This window comes from Python bivittatus, unplaced genomic scaffold (genome assembly GCF_059951505.1).
Source record: "Python bivittatus isolate LINGU-HERP-01145 unplaced genomic scaffold, Pbiv_v1 ctg000220_np1212, whole genome shotgun sequence".
In the NCBI taxonomy this organism is placed as follows: domain Eukaryota; kingdom Metazoa; phylum Chordata; class Lepidosauria; order Squamata; family Pythonidae; genus Python; species Python bivittatus.
In genome coordinates this window covers 4,656,053-4,678,395 of record NW_028277048.1, presented here as the reverse complement: position 1 = coordinate 4,678,395, position 22,343 = coordinate 4,656,053, and the positions used below count along the sequence as shown (strand labels likewise).

At 45.3% G+C, this 22,343-nt stretch overlaps 1 protein-coding gene across 1 annotated transcript; it reads right to left on the bottom strand.

Moving 5' to 3' along the window:
- Window positions 1-4,179: 4,179 nt before the first annotated feature.
- LOC103060241 (nuclear factor interleukin-3-regulated protein-like) lies at window positions 4,180-18,741 on the bottom strand. Its single transcript, XM_007439560.3, has 2 exons — window positions 18,333-18,741; window positions 4,180-6,955 (listed from the first exon to the last, which is right to left on the bottom strand). Exon 2 carries the CDS (start codon window positions 6,492-6,494, stop codon window positions 5,157-5,159), a length of 1,338 nt encoding a protein of 445 aa, XP_007439622.1. The 5' UTR covers window positions 6,495-6,955; window positions 18,333-18,741; the 3' UTR covers window positions 4,180-5,156.
- Between the last annotated feature and the right edge of the window lie 3,602 nt (window positions 18,742-22,343).

Here is a 22,343-nt window from a genome sequence, read left to right as displayed (position 1 = left end):
TGTTCTGACATCCTCTTGTCTTTCTCCCTGTCCTCACATAGGTTACTAGGGAAGAGACAGATCACTGTTGCTAGAAATCTGAACTGACTACAAAGGGCTTTTGATATTAGGCAAGGGGACAACTCTGAGCCCTAGTTGTCTGCACCTGGTTTAGACCTGTTCTTAATTCCACAACTCTTAAGACAGCCCTCAATCTCTTGCAGAACATGAAAGCCTGAGTAGAATGAGGCAATGCGTAATAACAATTTCCACAGAGGTGCTGGTTAAGCAAGGTTCACCAGCCATGATGCAGCTGCCTTTTTTGAGACACCCATTTACAAGAGATTGTGCTGTCACCACCCGACTTCTATAGTGACTCAGCAACATCTGGAAGGCCATGGCTTTGAAGGAGAAAAGGTGACCAGGCAGTCACCTGGATCCCAGCAGTCAGTGATGATGATCTCATCTAGTTACTAGGTTCCTTGTTTTCTCTTGGTTGAGGGAGATTCTAGCAGCTAACGCCTCCTGCCCTAGTTTACCAACATACTTCTCCCAAGGGCAAAAAGGCACTGGAACAATAGTAATATTACCGTAATCACAAAATCTTTACCTTCACACGGCACATCCCCATGAAATGGTAGCAGAACCATTTTGTGCCCATCTTCCTGGTTTTATGAGCTTCAGGGCTTACAGACAGAGGTGTGGGTCTGTGTGGGTCCCTCCCCTGCTTCAGCTTCAAGGCAAATGCTGCAATGGAGATGGGGTTGAAGCAATATTTCATCACGTACTTTTTTTTCCTGCCCCATAATCATCTCATGGGCCAGCTCACACTGCTGGATTGGCACTGCGAGAAGTGGGTCACATGCAATTGAACTGAATGGAGCTTGCATACTTTCTTGATTGGGGAGTGTGACGCCAAACTCTCCCTGCATTACAAACAAGCTCCAGTGATATGCCAAGAATGCTGGCAAAGTGGACCACGCTCATCCAATTTAGCATTTCTAACAGTTTGCCCTTTGGATGTTCATGAACAGGACACAACGCAACAGCTATACACCACTCATTCCAAACAGTTGATACTAAGAGACAGATATTAAGAGATAACACTATAGAGAGAGATTATTCCAACTAGAGCTAGTAGTGTCTGATGCATCTAAAGGTACTTATCTAAAGGTACTTTCAAAGCCATCTAAGACAATGGTCATTAAGGAAAGCTTGGGAACTATCTGTGAACTGAAGAGTGCATTGTTACACATGTGGATGTTGACACTCTCATTCTGAACTGCAAGCTACCTTTAGAACTAGACCAGCATCATAATCTTTTAATAAACATGTTAGAGATGACCAGGATGTATCAGTCCATCAAGCCAATGAGAAAGAACAAAAAAGACACCACCATTTCAAAGATGGGAACCACTGCAACTGAAAGAGGTGATACGAGGATAGTTATATGACCTTTCCTTTTACTCCTGATTAAACACTGCGTGTGGAAAAGCTGCACTTGGCGAAGACTTTTGTTGTGGAAGATTCCTAGGTCTTAAGAGTATTTCAAAAATATCTGCAGCTAGATAATGTTAAATGGAAATCTAAGGGAATAATGCTTGATGTATTTATTTAATCAAGAAAAGGAAGCTTTAAGTAGCTTCCCATTTTTAATTGGTAGTAGGATATTGTCCTTTTGAACTTTCTCCCAATTCTTACTCAGCTGCTAACTACTATGGGAAGCTGTCTTACTCCAGGTCTGATTATCTATCCATCCAGCTTGTGTTGTTTGTTAGACTAGTAGCAGTTCTTTGAGATTCGTAACTTTCCTATGGCACTGCTTCATTGCAGTCACTGGGAACTTAAACCAGCCTGACCCATCCTGCCTAGGAATTTTGGAAGTTGAAAGAGGCATCTTGTTGGAGAAGGCTGGCTTAAGGCAATCTCATTCCTATTTGGCTGTACGTTTGAACATGGTTATTAAATCACTTTAATGTTCCCAAGATGGATGAAGGTTACTGGCCAATGCTATAGTTAACAAGGGGTGTGTACTGTATACCACCACCGTTAAGAAATTCAGGATCTCAGCTACAAAAGGATGAGGAAGTTGCGTTTTTAAAAATCATATTAAATCCAGCCTCTAAATTTATGACCCGTTTGCTGAAGGGTTGTCTGAATGCCTTCTTCTTAAAGACTCATTCTGGTCTTGAGCATTTTATAGTTTTACAAATTGAATGGAGGAAACTTTTTGTTTTTTTATTTAAAAGATTTATATGACTGCCCATCTTAAGAAACACAACTCTGGGCAGCTCACAATAATAAAAACCATAAAACCATAAAAACGAAACCTCAGCCATCCTTCTCCGATGCATCCAGCAACCATCCCCAGGCTCCAATCTCACCCCATCCCAGTGCTTGGGGAAGAACTAACTAAAAGGCAGCATTTAAGGGAAGGGACCTGGAGTGTGACCACCCTATCCAATCTGGCGGGACTGGCAGATGCCCGCTGCAAATAACCTGGCCCCGTGCCATGTAGGGCTTTCAAGGTGGTAACCAGCACGTTGAATTGCACCGAGAAAGAAAATGGGAGCCAGTGCAATTCATACAACAACATGATATGGGCAAACCGAGGGGCACCCAACACTGAATACACTGCAGCACTCTGGAGCAGTTGTAACTTCCGGGTGGTCTTCAAGGCCCCATGTACACTGCCCTGCCGTAGTCCAACCAGGAAATGGCCAAGCCGTGAGTGACCACACTCTTTCATCCCTGCAAGAGGCACATTGTGACCTACCAAATGTCTGTGCAGTAGGCTGGTAATAAAAATAACAAGTTGGCACCTCTGCTTGGCTTCCAATACATCGTCCTCTTTTGAACTCTCCGGATTCCTGCAGTTTGATACTGTCAAAGCAGCCTGCTCCCCTAGTAGTCAGGGCCAAGCAATATAAAAAAATCTGGGGCTCGCCACACCCCCTCTTGGTTCACCCATTCTCTGCTCTTTTCAGCCAGCTGCTGCTGCTGCTGTTACCATGGCAACACCGGCTAGGCTTTGTGCAGGGGCCGGATTCCTGATACAAGGCTGGCTCTCAGCCAGCCTCGAGCTTCATGTGTGCGTGCGCAGGTGGAGGGGGGAGCTAGTGACCTACTTTTGATGACACACTTTCTTCCCCCAGGTAATCATGGATAATCCTACCCTCACCCAGATATTCAACCAAATGAGGAAGTCCAGCTCTAGATAAGAGGCTAATAGAAAACTATTAAAGATACAGAAAACCAGGTGATGGGTAAAGATTCAAAATAAAGGACAGCGTCATTCCATCTATCGCTCAAGCCCGTCCTGTCCAAAGCGACTAGCAATCCACATGATGAAGAAATCAGAAACTTCAGTCCAGAGACGATCTTAACATTTTGTCCCCACCCTATCTCCTTGGAACAGAATTAATACAAAAACGGTTTATTCCCAGAGCTAAATCCCAATGCCTTACACCATTCGCCCCTTGCAAATCATCATCACCATCATCTAGTAAACTCTTAGCAAGATTAAAGGGTGTCTGTTAAAGTTGAATGTCTGATAAATGAGTCAGGCACTTTTTTGAACGTTTAAATAAGTAATAGGCTTTTCTGAGCCCCCAGACACAGTGGTACACGTGAAAGCCTCCTTTACTGATAACAATAAATATCCATTTTGTGGGCAAACATCATCTAGACTGATTTGCCAAAAACAGACATCATCTGTGTTTTAGGACATAGCTCAATGCTTGGATCCAGCAGATTTTGCCAGTTAACTCCAATATACACTAAGCAGAGGTCTATTAAATCAAGGGTTTACTGTACTAAATGACAATCACACTTTCTAGTGCTCTATTACCAGAATCCTTTTTCTCAAATTGAGACATTCCCTCTGACAATAAAATGCATATTATGAACACACAAGTCGAACCACAGTTCCACCCTTGACTTAACCTCTCATCAGCCTATCAAACATCCAATACTTGTAGTTTTAAATATTTCACATCCACATAGGGAGAAAGATGCAATTCCCCCAATGTTAAGGAAATGATTAAAACTATACATCAACTGAGCTTTACAACCAGAGGGAAGATTTGGAATCCTGAACTCAGATAAACCAGTGCTATTGCTATTTACTGGCACAAATGCAGTAAACATGATGAACTGGCATTGAGAGAATTACATTAGTAATCAATTTGTTACTGTACTAAAGCTTAACCTTTTAAACCCTACATAACCTGAAAGGGTAACTTCCTTGTACCCTGACTGGTTCAGATGCCACTTTCTGGTTGAGGTGAAGTCAAAATTTCCCAGAAGCTCAATGAAAACAGCACATTGTTAGACCCTTCTTGGTTGGTTTCAAACCCAAGTTAAGATTTTTGTACATTTATGAAGAATAATTTGTAACCTGATGCTGATCTTACATATAACTTCTAGGAATGCCATTTCAAATAACTGCTATTTTATTAATTCAGTGGCTATTTTTAGTATAATTTCTGTGGATTTATTCCCCCTTGTGAAACTCTTGGATGGAAAGGTATAATGCAAATGTGCATTGATTGCCCTTGCAAGAGACATATACCCACCTCTTCTCCTCTGTGTCAATCTTCCTCCACTCCCAAGTAGCAGTCAGCAACCTCTAAGCATTTCTCAACATTTTTCTGTAGATTTATTTTAGTAATTAAAAACACACACAGCTTGGTTTGGCCAAGCAATTTCTGACAGAGAAAATACAGTCACTGACAATCCATTTAGGCATCTCTATTGTGGGTATCCAAGAACCTCAACATCAGTGCAGGATGGATTAGACGCCAACTTTTGGGTGTTCTCTTATCGGTCACAATTCCAGAATTGTCAAGTTAGAATACCGCTAAGCATTTGCCCAGCAAAACACATCTCATCTACACACTGAGTTCTGGAGCCTAGAAAACAGAGGTCCCATCACCCACTATATCTTAGTAATTCCACAGTCTTTTTCTGAGGCAGCCCCACCCTACCCCCCATGTTCAACCACTTTATCCTCTTTTGCCATCTCATGATCCCTATTCCCCCAGATTCTGAGACCAGGGGGTCCAGGTCAGTTACGGCCCTCTTCTCCAATGCTCATCTGGCCATGCAGAATTCCTTTCTTGTACCAGTTCAGTGTCTTCTTCCTTCCCAAATCTTCATCCATGCCTAGGTCTTCTTCAAGTGGGCCTGGGGCCATCATCATGACAAGCATCCTCCCATCTGCTGACACGGTCTTTTGGGACTGAGTTATGTGAGGGGAGCCCTGAGGCATGACACAAAAGTCTTTCCAGGTTGCCACTGGAGGCAGGGGGTTCATTCAGAAACAAGGCTTGCCGCACCAGGGCTGACATCTCCTCATGTCGGTCACTGTCCCAGTCTGAGGCCGCTGGGGCTTCCTGGCAGCAGCCAATTGGAGCAGTGCTAGAACCAGGGAATGGTTCATGAACTCCACTGCTATGCGCTCTGCATTTGAGTCGAAGCTTATGTGGAAGAGCCGCGGTCTTCACATCAGGATGGGCATCCAGCGGCACAGGGAAGGGAGCAGAGGAACATGCCCAAGTGGGTTCTTCACTTTCCTCACTGGTATAGCCCTCAAAGGGGGATCTAGGTTCTTCAACTTTCCTCATGTGCTCCCCCTCCAAATAACTGGTGGGAGCACTATAGCTCTGGGGCTTTGAGCAGTACCCTGAGTGCGTCTGGAGCTCCTCTTCTGGGCAGTGGGAATCACCCCCCCTGTAGCGGCTTTTGGGAGTCTCACTCACACAGTCTTCTCCCTGCTCTGCCTCTTCAGGAAGCAAGGGTTGGGGAGGGGCCACCGCAGTAAAGCCATTGGCACTGAAGAGGATAACACTGCGGGGAATTGAGCCCTTGGGTTCTGGGTAAGGCTGCAAGGGAGCATCCCCATAAACACGATGGATGGCCTGGGCCTCCTCAAGGGTCTGGGGTAGAGGGCTGTCCCGAGATGAGCCATCAGACAGGTCAGAGAGAGAGTCCCGGGGGGAATACTTGGCTACTGATACACTTACGCTGTCCCGGCTTGACTGCTCAGTTTCAGACGAATCCTCTGAGTGGGGGGCTCGGGACAGGGGACTGGAGTACAAACCGTTGTTGCCAACACCATATATGTGTGCTGAGGCATTGGCACTGGCAGTGCTCAGCTGCTGGCTCTTCTCCATGAAGGCTGTTGTGCTGATGAGGCCAAAACGCAACTTTAGCTGCAGTAGCTCTGTTTTTAGCCGCACATTCTCCTCGTTGAGTGCCAGCACCCTATTTTCCAGGACCAGGTCATTGAAGCGCCGTTTCTCCCGGGAGCGCTTAGCAGCCTCGTTGTTCTTCCGACGCTTCTCCCAGTAGCTGGCATCCTTCTTCTCATCGGAGATGAACTCTCGCTTTCGCCTACAGTTGGCATTTGGCTTGCTTTTCAGTGTTCGGGCTCGCTGAATAATGCCGTTGTGATGGAATTCAGGAAAGTTCCCAGCCACACATAATGTGGGGGAGTTGAGACTCTCCATCATGGGGGGGGGGGAGGCAAAATGTCCAGATGTGCTTTGTCTGTCACTGGAGTACTTCCTTTAGAATTGCGGCTGCTGTTGCCCCTGCTGCTCCACAGGATGCTTCTTCCCAGCTATGCACCCAAAACCGTTACCAAGCTGTATTGCCAGGGGAGCTACATCCAATATGGCCTTGAGCTGTCCTCCAGTTGCTACAGTCAAATGGGATCTGGGTTCCCATCAATGGAAAATGAATTGTCCAATACAAGGAGACCATCTTCCAAACCTCCACAGAAAAGGAATTGTCTCCAGATTCCTTGGGATGGTTTTGCTGTCCTCAACCTTCAGTTCAGTAAAGCGGAGTGGCTTTGCTGCCAAAATCCTGTAGACAACAGGAGCTGGGATATGGCTGAACAGCCAGCACGGTGGGAAGGGAAAAGAGTCAACAGCAACTGCTGGGTCAGCCTAGAAGGCAGCAGAAACGCCTAGGGAGGAAGGATACAAAAAAGAGGGTGTTACATTTCTGCCTAGTGCTGTCACACACCTCAGGCTCTGTTTACATAATCCAGCAGGTTCAGACAGCATCACCAGGGCCCTTGGTTTACATGGGCCACACCCCACATTCCAGCTTCCCTCAGAAAGAAATGTGTGGTTGCCTCTAGTGGGGGGGGGGTACCCTGCCCCCAAAAGCAGAACTATATCCAGCTGTAATTTCTGCTTGGCAGCCAAAACATATGCCCCACATTGCCCCCCCAGACTCAAAGCATGCCACACCCCAGAGATGCTGCACCCACATTGTGATCTCTGCCAAACACACAAGAGAAAAACTACTTTTCTAATTGGCATACACCAAAGAAAGACAAAGGAGACACATCTGACCTTTTCCAGAGGTCTCCCACAAAGAGTGACACTTATTATGTCCTCTTGAGGTCCAACTCTCCTCTTTTAAGCCCATCTTTCTCCATTGAGATGTCTGCACACAAACATGCCCATATGGACAATGCCTCTCTGATACATCCAAAATGTGCCATTTACTCCCATTTCATTCATTCACAAATGTACTCTCTCGCTCTTCCCCTCTCACACACACACACACACAGTCCCCCACTTCTCAAAACATGGAGAGGAAGGGAGGGAGGAAGAGTGGAGGGAGATTACAATAAGTGGATCCAGATCGGGATTTTTAACCTTGAAGCCGACAGGTCCCAGCAGGCAATCTTCCAGCCCCCTCTTGACTGCTAAGGAATAGGCCAGCGAGCCAGACAGGTTGCACAAAGAACGCCAACCCAACCTTCTTGCCACCATGACACATGGATAGGAATGTTGAAGCTCTCCTTCCCAAGAAGGCAAGGCCATGTGTACAAAGTGGCACACTCCCCCATGATGATGGCAAAACCCCCCCCTTTCTTTTCCTTGCATGTGATCTACGCGCACCAAGCACAGGCAGCAGGAATATAGGTCAGTAAACACTGAATATTTATCAAGCTAGGCAGTCAAAACAGGTCTGATGATTATGGATTGCACAACATTTCCAGAAAAGAGAGAGAGACACAGAGCCAACAACCTACTGGCCTACAAACTGTCTCTTCACAAAAAAAATAATAGCAGCAGGGAGACAGAGAAGACAATATTGGGGACCAATGGGAGAAAATACTGCTAACAATTGGGGCCCCATCCACACTGCCTCCTTGTTGATAACTAGTCTGTTTTCTGACCAACCTTCACCAACCTAGCCATCCAAATGTGTTGGGGCTAAAATTGCTCCAATTTCCAGTCTCAGATTCAGCAGTCTCAGTATCTTGCCAGTGCCAGGATTTCTACAGAGTAAGCCATGAACATACTGTAGCTTGCAAGCTATAGAGCAAGTGTAAATATTTTGTGAGTTTTTATAAAAAATACAAATTTGCCACTTTTAATGACCTGGGTGGAATTAAAATGCATGTACCAAAGAACAGAGAGAAAATATTAACCTATGTTGATATTCATGTTTCATCTAAGCATCTTCATGTACCAAGCATTTCTTTTTTCAAACCTGGATATCTCTTCTACAAGCTCTCTCCCCGTCCTTGCTCCCTACCCTACAAAAGTTCTTCCATGAACAAAAGAATGCAGTACAAAGCCACAAGGCCCATTGTATGCATTCCAGACAGAAAATTACATTTACGCAGCAATTCCTACTACTGCCATACTAAACCTCCAACTAGACAGAGAAAATGCAGTCTTCAGAAAACGACCTTCAGACAGCAAAGATCAAAGGGATCAAACTGATCAAAAAAGATCAAACTGATATAATAGAACCCCTCACTAAAAGTGGGGAGCAAATCTAACACAGTCTGCAGAGTGGGCAGCTATAACAATTTTAATAATAACTACTCCTCCTCCTCCTCCTCCTCCTCCTCCTCCTCCTCCTCCTCCTCCTCCTCCTCCTCCTCCTCCTCCTCCTCTATGTATAGAAGAACCATAAGATTCTCAGTGTTATACTGGAAATTTATGGACCTCAGAAGATGTTGGTCAACTCTCCCAGTGATTTCCCTCCAAAGTGGGAGATAATACTGATTGTAGAATGTCACCATAAGAACCATTCTCACATATATATGCGCAAGGATGAAAAAAGGGATTCTGTTCTCATCACAGTCGTTACATTCTTTACACCAAAAAGACGACCAGCAATGGGAGAGGAATCTGGATTTCCACTCGGTTTGGCCTTTTTTTACCTTACCTTTTATTTTGTCTCTGCTCCCAACTCCATCACCTGGTGCTGAACTGAAAAGGTACAACTGCTATCGTTTTGTGCTGGGGTGCACCGAGTTTCCTGCCTGCCTAATTCTGTTTGATGTAATTGTCCTGGGCTCCTAATTTGGCAGAGACAACATCCTCCCTCCAGCTCCACATATTATTTTCTTGCCTTGACCCAGAATGAGAAAGGGTTTTCCAGCTAAGCCCAAATCCCACACCCTGATCTGCCTGCAGGGCCCGGCCTCGTGTCTTGGAGGGCACATGGAACTACTACTAAGCTGGATTGGGTGTGTATGACCAGGATCCTGCAAGCTTGGGCATGCAGAGGAAGCTGACCTACTTCTCAGTCTGCGTCACTGCCTTGGGACAGTAGGTCTGATAGCCTGCAAAAGAGGTCAGAGAGAAGGACTGCCACTCACTTTGAGTCCTTGGCTTAGGAAGAGCTGGATCTTACCAAACTGATGCAGCGTTAAGAACAAAAATACAGTTGTACTGTTACATAACAGCAGCAATCAAAAGCAAAGCAAAAGATAAGAGTGCCTCTGAACTGATGCCAAGTGCTTTGCATTCACAAAAATGTCACGGATGGTCTTTCAAATTAAAGAGTACAGTATAATCTTTGAGGAGGTTGCTGAATCTTGAACATTTTCACTTTAAAATTCAAGTTCTGTTTGGGGATTTCCTCTAATAAAGGCAGAATGGCCTGAAGTTGTTGAGCACAAAGGAAAGTAATGCAAGTGTGCAGTAAAATTAACAGTGCAATAAAGTTCTGTAAATCAAATCTGACTATAAGTAGAAAAGCACACAGGACAGAAGGACTGATTATCAAAGCCAGATGCCCATACATCAAAAACTACATGTTAGGTTTACAGAACACATTAGACCAGCTAACATGGGACAGCATAGTTTGTGATTCAACACGTTGTAGGAATCTAGGGTTTATTATAGAAGCCAAGCTGTCATGCTAAACCATATTATGATTTATTTCTTTGGGCACAGCATGATATGTGAACACAGCAGCTGTGCTTTGTTAGCCCAGATTTAGTCGAGTGTGTTGTGTGAATGCAGCCATAATGGGACAAGTTTACATATGCCTCTTGGAATCAGTCCCTTGAATTCCGAATTACAAAGTCCAGTAATTTAGGGTAATTGTGAACAATTAAGGAAGAATGAGGTCATGCCACCAAATTTACAGCAAGGGCTATAAAAGCCTCTGGGTGCTGGGGCATAGGAGGGAAGGCTCTGGCTATCTTTCTTGGATAGAGCCTGAGACCATCACAGGAAGTCAGAACTGATCTTTTAAATTTGCCCCTGTAATGCCATTTCCCAGCTAGATTTGTGCTGGGAAAAGCTACTGTTCAGTTTCTGCATATTAACCCCTCTCTTTTCAAGGCCCTGAAGCAAGGGAAACAAAAGAGGGCATTTTCTTTCCTGAACAACTGATAACTCTAATCAGTGCTTTGGATATTGGCCTGCCCACACAGAGAACTGAGGATCTAACTTGGTCAAGAGTGATGCCATCCTCATTATTACAAGTAACTTCCAGAAGGAAGTTCTGTTTGTCTGCTGCAGGGAAAAAAAGCCTTTGGTGCTTCAGAAATAAACAGATTTATTATGACATAAGCTTTCCAAATCCAAATTCCACTTTATTAGCTGCCTGATGTATTATTCATGGATGGTATTCAGACACCCCCACACCCTCCTAAGATTCTTCAAATCCGTCTAGAGAAGTTGCCCAGATACCCACAGTCAACTTCACTGCCTCTTCACTGTCCCACTCCCCAGCAACAACCTGGTACCCATAACCTAATCGGGTAACGATTTTCTGGCCGGTTCCTCTACAAGATTCAGAACCAGTGCTGGGATGGCAGTGCTAATATTCCTACTGGTTTGTTTGGAATGCATTTCAATGTATTCAGTTAACCCTGAAACTCCCTGAAGAGGGCAAGCCAATGCTTCCTCCTGGAGGGATGCTTGCTTTGGTTTGCCATACAGATGCACCTTCCGAAACATCACCCCCTCCTCTAGGTTCCCTCCCTGCAGGGCTTCCCACACAACTGCTTCATGATGCCATAACTGTTGCAGATTGTGTCTCCATTTTCCAGGCAAGAATGTTCTGTTCCTGTCAGGTCTGGAGCTGAGCCACCGCCGTTCAACTGCCTCCTCCCCTTTGCTTTCCACATGTACTCTACGTTCTGCATAATCAATTCCATAATCCATAGTGTTGGGTTGCCATTCTTCCCAGGGTGGGGGGGCACCTTCTGATAAACAGCTCAGCAGGCAGAAATTTAGCTAGTGCAGGTTAAAATGCTGTGATGAGAGGATGGCCCAGTCGAATGCTTGCCACTCTCATAGTCTGTCCCTAGTCTCAGTCAGGAAAAAAGCAGAAACTGTCCGTATGGGTGGGGAGCAAAGAAGACTCTCTCCAATCTGTGTTGAACAACAGAGGACTTCCAATAGTCCTATGGGCAATGGAAAAAGCCACAGGATGTCTCAGGACTAACCGAGGAAAAGCTAAGCAGAAATACCAAGATGCCAACCAGGAGATTTATTCTCAGAAAGTGGTGGCGAGCCAATCTGGCATGCAGAAGTAAAGCAAGTGTACAACTTGCTGGTGAAGGTCAAGTTACTCCAAAGGTAGTAATCGTTAGTGAAGCTCATCCCCAGTTAAACATTATATGAAGCACATTGCAAATATTAGGAATGGGTCAGAAAATCTAGGCAGAGATTGAATATGACTGATCTAAAGAGTCTGGGTGACAACTAGATGGCAGCAAGAATTCATTTTCTCTATCTCATTTCTGCCACCTAGTGATTGTCTACATTTTTGCAACCCAGGTCTAGTAGCCCTAAAGGAACTGCTGTTAAGACTTGGGCCTCTGAGTTTCAGTTGACCATAAAAATTATAGCCAGGCCATCTTGTTCTGACCTAAAGTTATGTTTTTCCCTTACATTTAGCAGCCAATGATCATAACAATAATACAGTGGTGTCAACTAGATGGTGGTGCCCATTTCTTTTTTTTTTAACGGAAGTGGTCTCTGAAGGGATTATGGTTCAAGCTATGTAAAATCTATCCAAATGCTTAATGCACCTCTTTTCTCTGATTCCTCTCTGTTATTCAGCAGTGCAACCCCGTGGAAATCCATGTCAGCAGAGCAGAGCTTTGTGGGCAACAGGGACCCTACAAGTCATGAAATCTCTCCCTCCCTCCCCCCGGCCCCGCCTACAATATACATGAAATACATTTCACTCCTCAGTGTCAAATTCCATCATTCCTGAGCCTCCTTTTGACAGTGGCCCTGCCCAACTTTCTAGAAAAGGCCTGAACAAATGAGGTATGACAATGAATGACCCAGAGCTAGCCTCTCCCAAATTTGGTAACACCTTTTTCATTTTGCACGCAGTAGAAAGTAACCGCTCCCATTATGATTGTGACATTTTTTTCATTCCCCATTTAAGCACATCTTAATAGTAGAATTCCTAAGATCACAGCCTGACATACGGACATGAGCAGGGTAACCTTTCTGAAATGGAGATGAACCACTGCAGAACGCTTTCCCTGCTTATTCTCTATGCTTTCAGCTGTTGGTTAAAAATAAAAGAGTAGACAGGGCTGCCAACTAATCAGGGGGAAAAATAGCTTGGCTCACTCTTTTGCCTTTTAAAAAACAGTTTGCTCTGCACAAAATCATCAGGCAGAGTTTTGCATATATGGAGTGAACCCTTCTTGCTTGCTGTGGCTGGAACCCAAGCTGTTGTTAAATGCATATAAGTAGAGGGCTGATTTTATTTAAAAAATACCATATGAATAACCCAACTTGCTATCTAATGCCAACCAAGCTTCTAGAATTCAGATTTCACAACTGTTTTTACCACTACCACCTCCCACTGGATGTCTTCAACTCAACCCCTTGTTTTTCTGTTTGCAAAAACTTGGCCAGCTGAGCTAAGTGTCCTGGAGCAGGCAGAGAGTTTCTAAAGCAAAAATTGCTCAACCCTCTACAATCATTCTGTACTACACATTAACATGTATCTATACCCTTACACAGACCATGTGTGAAATGTGCATCATGTGGTGATGAAGGTACTGATTGGTCTAGGAGCAATGAGACCCAGGTTCTAGTCCATCCTCAGCCTTGTAAACTCACTTGGTGACTCTGGGTCAGGGTCACTCTCTCTCAGCCCAGCCTACCTCCCATGGTGCTTGTAGTGAGGTAAAATAAAATGAGGGAACGCTATGTACATTATCTTGTACTCCTGAATGAAAGGAGGGATAGAATAAATAAATGTCCCCATGGGTTTATTTACTGATTTCCCTAAGAACATTTATGGGATCTCTTGAATGCACAGCTATTGAAGTTAGAAGTTTTGCACAGCTATTGAAATGTCTTGAAACGCCACCTTCATGCTTGGCTCTATGGAACAACTAGAGCCAAGTGCACGGGATGAGAGATAAGGAACACCTACACAAGGAATGAAGAGGAGGGCCCAAGATCTCTTTTCTCCTGATTTTCATTTTGGAAGACAGCTAATGAAAGCTAATGAAAGAGAAAGGAGGCTAAAGATGGGCAGAATAAGAGGTTTCGTCTAGAGGTTTGATAGCCAAACACTTGCCTGATTCCTGGGTCTGCATGGAAAGCAGGTGAAAGGAAGCAAGTATTACCTATCAAATGGATTATAAAGAATCACAGCCCTTTCTGTTCTATGTTTGGCCTCCAACCATAGCATCACAGGTTCCATTCAGCAACGCGGATGCTTCTTGCTAGCCCCACTTCTCCAGCAAGGCCTTCCATTCCACTTCACCCAGGATATGATCAAGAGACCTGATTAGCTGACTGACTGTGGGCATAGACTGGGAAGTCCTGGGATCAAATCCTGCTCATCCATAAAGCATACACTGAATTCAAGCCAGGCATTCTCAAAGCTACCTTCAAAGGCTCTGGTGAAGATAAAATTGGTAGTGGGATGGGGGAAGTGCTGCAAACATTGCCCTGAGCATCTTGAAAAAAGGGTAGTATATACTGTAAATCTGATAAAAGAATATTTCCATGCTTAAAAGTCAGACTGCCAAAAGCATGATTTAGGGGGGGATGTTTGTGTCCTTGAAATATCTCCATCTGAAGATCAACTGGATGGGATCAGTAATGTGGATCTGAGAGATGCAGGTTATTCTACATTAATATGGTACCCACATCTACAAAGTGCACCTAACCCCTTGTATTTAGCCAATTGAATATATGAACTCTAGAGCATGTGTATGAGTCTGCAGATAGCAGTGTTCACAGCAGATGGTGATGACACCCAAACAATGACATACAGTCAGGTCCAGAAATATTGGGACATCGACACAATTCTAACATCTTTGGCTCTATACACCACCACAATGGATTTGGAATGAAACAAACACAATGTGCGTTAACTGCAGACTGTCAGCTTTAATTTGAGGGTATGTACATCCAACTCAGGTGAACGGTGTAGGAATTACAACAGTTTGCATATGTGCCTCCCACTTGTTAAGGGACCAAAAGTAATGGGACAGAATAATAATCATACATCAAACTTTCCCTTTTTAATACTTGGTTGCAAATCCGTTGCAGTCAATCACAGCCTGAAGTCTGGAACGCATAGACATCACCAGATGCTGGGTTTCATCCCTGGTGATGCTCTGCCAGGCCTCTACTGCAACTGTCTTCAGTTCCTGCTTGTTCTTGGGGCATTTTCCCTTCAGTTTTGTCTTCAGCAAGTGAAATGCATGCTCAATGGGATTCAGGTCAGGTGATTGACTTGGCCATTGCATAACATTCCACTTCTGTCCCTTCAAAAACTCTTTGGTTGCTTTTGCAGTATGCTTTGGGTCATTGTCCATCTGTACTGTGAAGCGCCGTCCAATGAGTTCTGCAGCATTTGGCTGAATGTGAGCAGATAATATTGCCCGAAACACTGCAGAATTCATCCTGCTGCTTTTGTCAGCAGTCACATCATCAATAAATACAAGAGAACCAGTTCCATTGGCAGTCATACATGCCCACGCCATGACACTACCACCACCATGCTTCACTGATGAGGTGGTATGCTTAGGATCATGAGCAGTTCCTTTCCTTCTCCATACTCTTCTCTTCCCATCACTCTGGTACAAGTTGATCTTGGTCTCATCTGTCCATAGGATGTTGTTCTAGAACTGTGAAGGCTTTTTTAGATGTTGTTTGGCAAACTCTAATCTGCCCTTCCTGTTTTTGAGGCTCACCAATGGTTTATATCTTGTGGTGAACCCTCTGTATTCACTCTGGTGAAGTCTTCTTTTGATTGTTGATTTTGACACACATACACCTACCTCCTGGAGAGTGTTCTTGATCTGGCCAACTGTTGTGAAGGGTGTTTTCTTCACCAGGGAAAGGATTCTTCGGTCATCCACCAGAGTTGTTTTCTGTTGTCTCCCGGGTCTTTTGGTGTTGCTGGTGTTGCTGAGCTCACCAGTGCGTTCCTTCTTTTTGAGAATGTTCCAAACAGTTGTTTTGGCCACGCCTAATGTTCTTGCTACCTCTCTGATGGGTTTGTTTTGTTTCTTCAGCCTAATGATGGCTTGCTTCACTGATAGTGACAGCTCTTTGGATCTCATCTTGAGAGTTGACAGTAACAGATTCCAAATGCAAATAGCACACTTGAAATGAACTCTGGGCCTTTTATCTGCACATTGTAATTGGGGTACTGAGGGGATATCACACACCTGGCCATGGAATAGCTGAGAAGCCAACTGTCCCATTACTTTTGGTCCCTTAACAAGTGGGAGGCACATATGCAAACTGTTGTAATTCCTACACCGTTCACCTGAGTTGGATGTACATACCCTCAAATTAAAGCTGACAGTCTGCAGTTAATGCACATTGTGTTTGTTTCATTCCAAATCCATTGTGGTGGTGTATAGAGCCAAAGATGTTAGAATTGTGTCGATGTCCCAATATTTCTGGACCTGACTGTATGTGTGATGATGTTATAATGCAAAGGCCTTTATGGATTTGCCTCCCTGGCCTGGTGTGGGTATGTCAGGTGCAGCATCCTCACACAGACATGCCATCATTTGTGCTTACACACACTGGGGACTACCCTGTATAAAGACATTTAATTAATTTGTGACTTACTATATTGCGTGAATCCAGAAAATGAGTTAAGCCTTGTTGCAAGCCCAGCCACTCTGTTTAATTTTGTAGGGGAGGAAGATTTTATGTTTGATTTGCTCAGTGATTCTGTTCATCCAAAATCAGTTAGTTGTACACTACATATTAGACCTATCAAATATTTCTGAGTAACACATAATTTTTCTTCAGACTGGATGATAAAAATATATTTTAAAAGGACATTTAAAAACATTTTAAATTTAGAAACATTAAGTGTTAAACAAAACATAAACATACTTTAAAACATCCTTGAGTCCCTTTTAGAAAGGAAGAAATGTGTCACATTAGTAGTAGACTTAATTCTATACAATAGAATAGAAATAATTTGGTGTTTTTCAGTACTTAAAACCACCCTTCCCCAACCTGGCACCCCCTCTCCAATGATATTGGACTATAACTCTCATCCCTCCTGTCCGGCAGACGCTAACTGGGAATAGGACAGCAGGAGACCTAGTGGGTGGCTAAAGTGTTGGAAGCCATGGAAGCCCACTGGATGACTTTGGGCTAGTCACTGACTCTTAGCTGAGCCAGCCTCACAGGGTTGTTGTTGTAGGAATAAAAATGGAGGAAAGATGGGGCATACATTTAACAAACCAGCAGAACTGTAGTAGCATATCTGGAAAAGATCAGGTTGAACAAGAGTGGTTTACCTCAAACACCAAATGTACTTTTTCCTGTACTGATAGATTTTGGATTTTTAAAAAAACTTTTGAAAAGTATACGCAATGCACCTTAAATGGAATAATTGAATTTACTCTCTTTATTTTTTACCATCTGAAAAGCAGAGTCCGGATTTCCTAACCACTAAAATAGTAAGCAAGCTCTCTTAAGCAATCCTCCTCACTGTGCATTTCTAGATCTTAACAAATTGCACTTACTTCACTTAACTTTGCAAGAATTGTCGTAATCAGAAGGAACCAGGTGCCCACCAGAAAGTGGCCAGTTGCCTACAGAGAGACCACTGGACCTTCTCTCCCTTTCCCAGCCTGGCGGAGGCTACAAGGTTTTGTTTACTTGCATGGCCACAGGCACCCATTATGGAGTGAGGGATTAAATCTTGCTGGGCCAACCAGTCACCAGATTACAAACTTCCTGTTCCTTATTTACTTTCCTGTGGTCAGGTGGAGAATTTCATTTAGAGAAGAAAGGGAGGAACCCTTTCTGGCCTTGTTCCTGCCTCTCTGGTCATATCTCATGCCAAGCTAAATGTGTGCATCCTTAATAATGGCAGAGGATCTCTGCACATGCTCAGAAGCAATCAGACATGCTGAGGCTGCAAATCCCAAGGCCAACAGCAGGTTTAAGGGTCTCTGTCGATAAGCCCCTGAATCTCAGTATTCAGACTGCTTTCTCGAGGCAAGGCAAGCCACATGTCACTGTTCCCCCCGTCGCTCTTCCGAGCAAGTCGTTGGCTCCGTCTTGAAACCTCGAGTTCCTGAACCTCCTCAGCTTGGCTGCCTCGCACAATACCACGACGCACTCTCACCCCATCCTAAAAAATGTAGGTCAGTCTGGAAGGGAGGGGAAGAGCTGAAGTGTTTATGTTGTTCTGTGCAACAAGAGATGGGGAGGGGGATTCGCACCACCGGCCCACCCAAAAAGGTCTGCTACACACGGCCCCTCGGCCCCTCCTCCTCCCTCCGCCGCGCAGCACCGCCGTCCTTTCCAAGCGCGGGGCTGCTGGCGCAGAACTTCCCCGACTCGGCCGGGCGCATTCAAGGGCTTGTCTGAACGGGGCTGGAGGGAGGTACCAGAAGCCCAGCAGAGGAACAGCGCCGCATGCCTGCTGCCCGCCATGTACCTTGCCCGCAAACAAAGCACGCCCGCGCCCGCCGACAACTCCAGCGCGCGAGAAACGAGCCGGCCTCTCCCGGGAGACCCCAAGGCCGGGGGGCTGCAGGTGGGGGAAGGGCAGGGGTAGAGGAGCCTCGCAAGGCGTTCGCGTGAAATCACCTCTTCCAGGCGCGCTCGGCCACCTCGCCAGAGGAGAAGCCGCCTCTCCAGCGGCAGGAAGGAGTCGCCGGGCTGGCCTCGCCTTGCCGCTGCGCGTCTTTCGCGAGCTTTGCTGCCGCCGCTGCTGCTGCTGCCGCCGCCGCCACCGTCGCCGCCCTACTTCTCTCCCCAGGCGAATGTGTGTTAGTAGGTCAGCCGGTTGCATAAGCGCTTCTAAGCGCCTCCGTCACGCTCCCGAAGTCGCCGCACAAAACAAATCGAGGGGAGGAGCGGGGAGAGGCGAGGCGGGCGAGCGAGCGAGCGAGCGGGCGAACGAGAGAGGCTGGGCCGGAGCCAGGAGAGCGAGCGGAGAGCCACGCGGGAGGCGCTGTCGCGGCGGCGGCTGCCGCTGGGAAGGGACGGAGCCAGCCAGCCGCTCCCTCCCCTCGCGTTCAACTCTGGGAAAGGGGCTGCCTGTCGCTTTGGCCCCAAGCCGCGCGGAAAACGAGCGCGTCTGTACCGCGTCCGTCCGTCCGTCCGACCGACCGACCGCTGCGCTGCTCACAGGGTCCACGCTCCGAGGAGCTTCCAAGTCACCCGTCTCCCTTCTGACCCGACCTGCTGACGTGTAGCGAGCGCTCTGGCTTGAGCGGAGGGGGACAGGCTCCCTGCTCGGCCGGGCTCTCGGGGGCTCCGTGGTGCCAGGGTTCGCCAGGGGCGGCCAGTGCTGAAGCTGGAGGCCGGACCTCGCCGCTTGCGCGAGAGGAACAATAGCGTGAATTAAGGCCTCCGGCACAAAGCGAGGCAACATTTCCTACGGGTGAAAGAAGAAAAGGAGCGCAGGGCGAGCAAGGGCTGGCAGGGAGAGCGCTGAGCTGAGCCCGGAGCCCCGATACCCCCATGCCTAGAAAGACCCCCTGAGCTCTTTCCTCTACTTTTATCAACCACAACTTTCAGGGTTTAGTCCTGATGTTGAAAAACTGAGGCACCCAGTCCAGCCACACCTGCTTTGGAAAAAGGCTGTGCTAGCCGAGGCAGGGGATCCGAATCAGTTTGAGAGCAGTGGGGAAGGGAAGAGAGACAACTGCATTAAGTTAAGAAAAGCACTTCTTTCTCTCTCCCCTGTTTAAACTCAGGAAGGGGGTTTCTGAACTTCCATGACCTTCAGCCCCACTCAAGATGGACACAGCACTGTACACCTGTATCAGGCACAACTAACCCCATCCTGGTATTGCAGGAGAACAAGAATAAAGGATCATGCACTGTGTTGAAGAACCAGCGAAGCTGGAGGAGAAGAAGGTGATGTGACAGAAGCACCCATATGTTCCCTTCCTTCCTCTGCAGCTCTGGGGAGTTGCATCGTGAGTTTTAAATCTCGGCTGGTGGGTGGAAAGTGCCTCGGAGTCTGTCTGCTACAGAAGCCATATGCTTCCTCTAGGCGCCATGCACAATTTCAGAACCCCTGTTCTCTCTATCCTGAAAAATAAACATTGAGCTAGGCTCGCAGACATGTCCAAACAAGAAGAGGCTGTGATAACTTCTGTGTGCTGGCAAAGGTGCATTTAATTATATACACAGACATGCACAGATACGAACTGGCTATGAAAACTTCTGTGTGCCTACAGTTTGATGTTACAGGATATACATTATGTAATAATAGAGAAATCCGCCCCCCCCCCCTTCCAAGGGTGGTGGTGGAAATCATGCAAAATCCCATACAAGGAGCATTTGTATCTCTCTGCTCCAAGAGCTTATAAGGGAAGGTGGACTGTATATACCAGTCTGATAGATACATTTGATGGAAACTGAGATTGCTCATTAATGGGAATTCTAAAAGTTATTTCAGCTGAGCAGAGGTGGTGATTCATGGGACATAGCGCTTACCAGTATCCAGCTGCCTTTAACAAATAGAGCATATTGAGAACATTTGTTGTGATTATATTATAAAGCTCTACATTTTTCTCTCTAAAAGCCATCTTGTTTGATGTTTTAAAAAACCACATTTCCATATAAATTATCCTTCCAAGATGGTTTACATGAATCTGTAAGATAACCTAAGAATTAACAGAATTATTAGTACTGTATTAAAAATTAAAACAGCACACAGATCAATATATCAGATAAGCCAATTAGCAAAACTTTGTGGTGGGTCAAAAGCTACTGCTCCTCCATAGCCAACTTGGGAGGCCTCAGGAAGGAGGTGGGACAAAGGTTTCCCTTGACAACAAAGGTGTGGATCCAGTGGATTGGCAGCTTCCTCTCTCTTGCCCCTGAAACTTCCTGTTTGCTTAAGGGCACTATTTTAGTCCAGCTTTCCAGGGATGTAATTGGGGAAACGATGGAGCTGATGACCCTTATGGGAGAAAAGTAAAAAATGGCACTTAGGAACAATCCTGTGGGTGGGTAAAAACTTCTCCCCCAGGGTTGTGGGTGAGCAGTAATACTCTGGTCAGCTCCAGAAATCTGGTTTTGCAGGAGAGGACTGGAGAACATTTTCTGCCTACTTCTTTGAGCCGAATATTGAGAGATGCGGGCAGAGAGGAGCAAAAAGGACGTTTAAAATCAGGCGTGGCTCTGCTGCTCTTCACTCTAGATGAGCAACGGCCCCTGCATAGGTGAAACAACAGCAGGTCATGAAAATGAAGCTGGGGAGTGGCAGGAACTTGGTGTGCTTCCCCTGCCTTAAGCTCAGGCCAGATGGTCACTCTTAAAACAATCCTGGGGCATAAATACATTCTCACTAAAATCATTTAACACTTTATAAACGAGTGACTTGCTCTTGGTGTGCCCTGAGGTATAATTGAATGTGATCTGAAACATGGAGGGGAGGCAGTTAGTGTCCCATTTTCTGCACCTAAATGATGCACCATGCCCTATTTGCAGAGGATGGCGTTATGCTTCTCACAATTGTTACTCATTTATTGTAGAAAACCCAAGTCTTTCAGATGGACACATCAGTGGCCAAAATCTCACCACATTCTAACTTCTCCGCATTCTCTATTTGTGGGCCGTGGGATAGTGAGGCCGGAGCTGTGTGGAATATGTTGTGTGCACATAACGGACACGTTTTGCATAATGTGTGTGTTGCATAATACATGTGTTTCATCCCTAGAGTGGTTGGAATTCAGAATTTTAACAGTGAGTAAGTTATGTTATTTAGAGGTGGGATAGTGTGCATTTATCAATGGATATAACATAAATACGCATATGGGAAACAAAATAATTTGGAAATGTTGTGATGCAGAACTCAAGAAACCCTTTGTGAATTGAAAAAAAAATTTCCATTTTCAAGAGTCCTTGTGGGTCCTTTGTAGAAATGTTGTGGGCTGCTGGCAAAGACCAAGATCATAACTGAGAGCAGTATAAATTAACAACAAAATCCTAAATGGCAAAATCCTATGCAATTTAGGAATTTTTCTAAAATGAAGACCAAAGCACGTTGATGATGATGCTATCTGTTCAATCGTGTCCGATTCTCGGTGACTCTAGGGACCAGCTCTCTCCACATTTTCTGATCTTGTATGGCTTTTTTGAGTTGTTTTATGCTCTGGTTGGTGTTGATGGTATCTAGCCACCATGTTTTTTGGCAGCCTCATTTATTTATTATTATTTATTATTATTTATTTATTTATTTATTAAATTTTTCAACCGCCCATCTCCCCCCAATGGGGAAACTCTGGGCGATTCACAACAAACATTAAAAATATAAAATATATATTTTATTTTATTAAATTTATTTAAATTAAAACATTTCCTTTTACCTCTGACCATTCCAAGCATAACTGCCTTTTCCAGTGAGTTTGATTGCATGGCATGGCCGAAATAAGTAAGGTGATATTTTGTGATTTTTGTCCTCCAGTGATATGTCTGGGTTTATATGCTCCAGAACTTGCTTATTTGTCATCTTTGCTGTCCAAGGAATGCGCAGGAGCCTTCTCCAGCACCACAACTTGAACAAGTCGATTTTCCTCCTGTCTAGTTTTCTCATGGTCCATCTTTCGCAGTTGTAGGTAGCTATGGGAAACACAATAT